This window comes from Eucalyptus grandis, chromosome 7 (genome assembly GCF_016545825.1).
Source record: "Eucalyptus grandis isolate ANBG69807.140 chromosome 7, ASM1654582v1, whole genome shotgun sequence".
Lineage (NCBI taxonomy): Eukaryota > Viridiplantae > Streptophyta > Magnoliopsida > Myrtales > Myrtaceae > Eucalyptus > Eucalyptus grandis.
In genome coordinates this window covers 28,255,154-28,261,591 of record NC_052618.1, presented here as the reverse complement: position 1 = coordinate 28,261,591, position 6,438 = coordinate 28,255,154, and the positions used below count along the sequence as shown (strand labels likewise).

Sequence of the window (6,438 nt, the reverse complement as noted above, 5' to 3'; positions counted from 1 at the left end):
CTATGGTAGGTGATCTTTATATTTGATGCAACCACCATCCCAGTCCCTAACAAGCACAAGTTGAATATGACTCCAAATTCCAAGAGGAGAAGAAAGAGTAACACCTATGATATTAGTGTCACCTACAAAGCCATTCAATAAATGATCAAATTCAAGACGAGTCAATCAACAAATGGCTCCATGCCTTTATAGGCCCCACCTCCTGTAGACCCCTACTTCATAGGGGCTGCGGTTACTGTCCTAAATGGCATGCCTGACTTAGAGTAGAATCTTTACAACAAAGTTCTGAACTAGACATGTCTTAATGCCACTTGGAGAAAGGCCGTCTCATCTCTCTACCTAAAAGGAGACGTGGACTTCTTGAATCTTTTTAAATTATTATTAAAAATTATGCTATGGATTTATATATGACTTAATTTCATTCTATGACTTACGTATTTGAGACTCTTTTTTTTTAAAGTTGCAATTATGATGACATTATTACTATTGTTGATTATTATTGGAGTCCTTATCTAATCGGTTTATGTTATTATTTTGTGTGATAGCATAGATAATATGGATGGAGGTGAAAATAGCATGTATAACGGTCAACTAGCATCAATTGAATTAGTTGAGCATGATTTTGATGATTTTGATCTTGATATACAAATAGCATGGTTATCCACTGTTACAGTAGATATGCCCATGTGCACGAGAGAACCTATTAGGGACAGCTTATTGTCAGGTACCCAATGGGTAAGGGAGGTTATTTTTGGGCATTTAGATAGAGTATATAAAGTTTTTAGAATTGAGAGACGTGTCTTTCTCAACCTTTGTGATCTAATGAAGGTAAAAGATTGGTTGGAAGATAGCCGATATATTAAAATAGATGAACAAGTTGGGATTTTCTTATCTATGATTTGTTACAAATACTCAAATAGAGATTTATGTGAGAGATTCCAACGTTCAGGACAAACTATTAGCAAGTACTTGACTAAAGTATTGCAAAAAGTTCTCAAATTGGCAAGAAAGGTTATCATACTACCCTCCTTTTATGTTGTCCCACGAGAGATTCTTATGGATCTTAACTATAAACATTACTTCAAGGTAGAATTCTCATATATTCATTCACACCATCAATTTTATTTTGTTGTTTATCTTGTAAAATATTGATCTTTGATAAAATGACAAAGTTGTATAGGCGCTATTGATGGCACCCATATTCATGCTTCTATACCTGTGTCGAAGCAAATCCAATCGAGAGGTAGGAAATGAATCACCACTTAGAATATGATGTGTATTTGTTCATTTGATATGAAATTTACTTTTATGTCTGTTGATTGGGAAAGCTCTACCAATGATTGACGGGTGCCTTCAACAGAACTTGAGACTCCTTACTTAGAATTTCCTCGATTGCCACCAAGTATTTGTTTGTCCTTTAAAGAGTATTTTTTTTTTTTTATGATTGTACTACAGTTACAAATCATGACCAATAAATGAATACCTTATTATAGACAAATTATATGTGGTGGATTATGGTTATGCAAAATTCCAGGATTTTTAACTCTTTTAAAAGGTGAACGGTATCATTTAAATGATTATAGGGGTAGAGCGAGATAGCCACTAATAGGAAGAGAGTTGTTTAACTATTGGCATTATTCTCTAAGGAATATCATTGAAATACCATTTGGGGCATTAAAGAATTGCTTCTTCATTTTGAGACACATGTCTTCATTTACAATTTGAAAGCAAGCACATATTGTATTGCATGTTGTCCTATCCATAATTACATCTGTGATCAAGACAAGATGGATAAGAATTTTTCCCTATATGGAGATTTGCAATACATATTTGGACCTACGCAGGATGAGGTTGCAGACGATACATTGACCGAGGAAGGAACCGAGATGAACATGCTTAAGAAAAGTATTGTCAATACAATGGTAAGGGATCATAATATGCCAGAGATTCTATGAAATTGTATTTTCGACTTTTGTAATGTACTATTTTTATTTTTGAATATTATTTTATATTTGAGGATTTACTATGTTGTTATCTAAATAATTTTTATTCCTAGAAATAGAAATTTTATTCTCTTATCAAACAAATTCCTGTTCAAAAAACAAAATTTTTTAGTCGTTATCAAACGTGTTTCTTTGCTCATAAACTCATTCAATGAATAGAAATTGATAATCAATTTCTGGCCAAACTTTGATTTTTGTTCCAAAAATTTTGTTATGTGCACCTCAAGTGTCAACAACACTATATATTGATTGATACACAGACGTCATGATTCATGATTTCCTATTATTTTATGCTACACCTTATTATAAAATGTCATATACTATATGTCGATTGGACATCATGACTAATGACTCCGTGTTATATTATGCTATATCTTATTAGATTGGTTGATACATAGACATCATGATTCGCGACTCCATTTTATCTTTTGTATATGTCTAGAAAAGACAAACATCAATCGGCTTCTTATGACAAGAATGGAACTATCATTGAAGTTGGCGTGTGGAAATTGGCAGATGATAACCATATAATTAAACCCCATATCTCGACTGAGTTATTAGTGCTACCAGAACATTTTATCGCTTATTTAATTGGTAAACCTAAAAAGTAAAGAATGAATGCTCACCTCCGTGATCTGGCCTGCTATCCAAATTTTATAACCCAGTCAATGTCATCGTTCCATATAAAACAAAATTGTATCTCATGAAACGTATTTATCATGCACCAATCGCATGAAAATTCTTGCTTTCCACGTATGATGGTGTATATCAACAAGACAAGGCAAGTGCGTAGGGCATATAAAAACCAGCATATGAATGCAAAAACTCAATATAAACTTCTGATCGACTCTCTTTCTTCTCATCCTCTATAGTGAACTTGCTTCTATATTACTTCAAAACTCAATGGACACAGAACTGCTCTATGATATGTCTCCCTACGCAAGGATCTACAAGGATGGCCGAGTGGAGAGACTTCTGGGCACGGAAACTGTCCCTCCGTCACTTGACGAGAAAACCGGCGTCCAATCGAAAGATGTTGCCATTTCACCGGACTCTGCCGTCTCCGTGAGACTTTACATCCCAAAAGCTGCGACCGATTCTCTACAAAAGCTCCCTGTGCTTGTATACTTTCACGGAGGAGGCTTCATAATTGAATCGGCACAGTCGCCGACTTACCACAACTATCTCAATGCCCTAGTCGCGGAGGCCAACATCATCGCCATCTCCGTCGATTATAGAAGGGCACCGGAGCATCCGCTTCCAGCAGCTTATGATGATTCGTGGACTACCCTCAAATGGGTGGCCTCTCATTCTACCAGAAATGGCCCGGAGGACTGGCTGAATTCTCATGCCAATCTCAAGAAGGTGATCCTGAACGTTCTTCATTTTCTATTTAGATCACCTGCCGGTATATATATGCTAATAGTTACAACGTCCAAACTCACAATATTAGATTCGTCTTTTGTTTGGTGTAGTTGTGGCTGTAATATTGCGGTGTGGCTTTATGATTGTGCTATGAAGTGTAGTCTCTAGTATCTTGTGGTGACATATGTTAAGTAACACATCTTAAGAGTGGGATAGGCTGTTTCTTGAATGCTATTATATGCTAAGGATGAGAAGGAAGCGAGGCGGGGACGGAGATCTTGGTCCCCAAACCCGTTTCGTCACCGCCGTGTGCCCTACGGGGCGGTTTTGCCTTGTGGGCTAGTGGGGACCCACCATATAATCAATATTTTTTCTCAAAAAGAAATAATTCCAAATTCTAGATGATTATTTGACATTGTTTTTATTCTTATTAGTATTATAAGAAAGATGGCCTTATGGGTGGATTTTATAAAAAGAATAGCGGCGTGGGTTGGTTCTAAAGAACTAATCAAGCTCCTTTTCAAAATTGGTCAATATGGGACAATTGTGAAGATGAAACACACGGAAAATTATTGGCCCATATTGCTTTCCTAGAGTCTAAGCTTGCATCTTCTACAAAAGCGATTTGTAAGGAGAAGAGATGGTTCTTAGGATTATATTTAAAATATTTCATATTTTTTCAACAAACAGATTAAAATAAATATATATTCATTAAAGTGCACAAGGGGCATATTAGCCCCTTCGTGCCTATTGCCTGCGCCATGCCCTGCGGGGCTTTTTTTTTGGGGGAATTTGCAGCACTCGGAGTGGCGCACCATGCCCATCTCTACTATATGTAGCTACAGCTGCGAGGGTGCTACACTTGTTTGAAGTTTGTCGAGCACCTTTTAAAATTTGCAGTAACGATTTTCACAAAATAGATTTTGGGGAAATTGTGCCATAAAGACTCTTGTTCACTTTTAGAAATAGGTCCAATGTCTTAGCCTTCTGACTATTAAGAGAGGTTGAAGCCAAAATAGAAAACCTGTTTCAATTTGCCTCCAAAGTATAGAAAAAAAGGTCAGCTTAAATGTAGGATACAATCTAAAAGTTAAGGCGACTTAAGATAAAGTTCTATACGAATTTAAAAGATTTGAGGTTCTCAATACAGAAAAGATAATTTCATACTCTAAAATTAGGAGAATAAGCCAAAAAGAAAAATTAAAGCCACACTAAAAATTGATTGCAAGAATTGTTCCTAGAATATATTTTTTTTAATGAGGGTTATTTGTTTCATCATAGGCACTGGATTGTTCGAATTTCAAAATGGTTTTGGCTGGGCCGTGAGGATTTCCTTTGTTATTGACAAGATAAAATAATGTTTTGCCATTCTTTCCAGTGATCGATCGGTCGCTCGAGTCTTCTCGAATAATTGCAAACAGTTGGCGGTTTCCGAAACAATGTTTGGTATTTACGTAATATAATTTTCTGTTGCGACCTGTTTATTGGAGTATCCTTGTACATGCTCAGCAATGACTGTACACACTAATACAACATTCTCTAAATACTTCATAGGTGTTTATGGCTGGAGATAGCGCGGGGGCCAACATAATTAACAACATGGGCATCCGATTGGGAGAGGAAAAGCTAAATGGAATCGAATTTCGAGGCGGTATTATGGTGCATCCTTATTTCTGGGGCGACGAACCATTGCCTTTGGAGACCACCGAGCCCAAGAAGAGGTCCCTGATCAGGGACTTATGGCGCGCGGCGAGCCCGACGACCCCGGGGTGTGATGACCCGCTAATGAACCCGGCAACCGACCCGAGGCTCTCGAGTTTCAATGTCAATAGGGTCCTGATTTGTGTTGCTGAAAAGGATATATTTAGACAGAGGGGTTGGTATTACAAGGAAGTGTTGAGTGAGAGTGGATGGAGTGGAGTTGTGGAAGTGATGGAAGCACCGGGGGAGGATCATATTTTTCATTTGTCCAATCCTAGCTGTGATAATGCTGCGAAGATGATGAAGAAATTGGTTACCTTCGTGAATGAGGATAAATAGGGTCTGAGATATTATTGTTAATTAGTAGCTTATTTGTGCGTAGCTTCATCTGTATCCGGGGCTAATTCTTGTTCCGAGCGGGATATTTTTCTTATATGCTCCGTAAATTTTGAATCTTGTTAGCAAAATCGTGTGATTGGTAACTTGTTGGCTGGGTACCTTGATGGTACTTCTCCAAATTCCAATAATGTTAGCTACTTAGGAACATCAAATGCAATTATCAACCTTTTATGAAAGTTTACCACTCAAACAAAAACTTATCAGTGAAAATAGTAGTTTACTTGCACTAATAAGTGACCAACATAGGGCCACTATTGATGGAGTAAGTGTTTACCTGGAGTAAGGAATTTGCCAATTACAAGTGGAATGTGAGTTATCTACTTATGCATCACTCAAAACAAAGCTTAGAATTAAAATTGGTAGCTTCCCAACGCAGGTCCAATCAAAAGTTATTAGTTACAGTCAAGTCATGAACTCGTCACTGTAAATGAACTTTGAAATAAGCAACTCACGGACATAGGTCTTTTATTACTTTAGTAAGTGACAAACACTTTTTTCAGGAATTTACAAACGCCAAATTCAATGGTAAGTTATTTAAGTTGTTTACTAATTTATCATTGGCAGTGGGATCTTACTATTGAAATTAGTATTATACTAACAAACTAGGTGGTTGGATGAGTGATACAAGACTTGCTTTATAAGTTGAAGGTCACAAGTTTGATTCTTCAATTTATCTTTGGTCTTAGAAAACCTCGGTTACTATGCAAAGAAGGGCCTTAGGTGTTTTACCAGTCTTGCACTTCCCGGCTTGCACCTAGTGGGATTGCGGTGATAGATTTATGCAATGGGCGGTTGGCATTTTATTAGGGCCTTAAACCAAAGATTTTAACTGCACATGAGGTTGGGTTGTGGTGATGGGTTTATCCAATGGGTAGTTAGTATTTTATTAGGGCTTAAACAAAACATTTCAGCATTGCATGAGGGAAGTCCGAACTTCGTCCAAACTTTTTTTTTTCCATAACAAGAGTTA

At 37.0% G+C, this 6,438-nt stretch overlaps 1 protein-coding gene across 1 annotated transcript; it reads left to right on the top strand.

Moving 5' to 3' along the window:
- Positions 1-2,827: 2,827 nt before the first annotated feature.
- On the top strand, positions 2,828-5,522 carry LOC104453216 (probable carboxylesterase 12). The gene is made up of 2 exons (XM_010067740.3): positions 2,828-3,368; positions 4,923-5,522. Exons 1-2 carry the CDS (start codon positions 2,907-2,909, stop codon positions 5,406-5,408), a joined length of 948 nt encoding a protein of 315 aa, XP_010066042.1. The 5' UTR covers positions 2,828-2,906; the 3' UTR covers positions 5,409-5,522.
- The last annotated feature ends 916 nt before the right edge of the window (positions 5,523-6,438 follow it).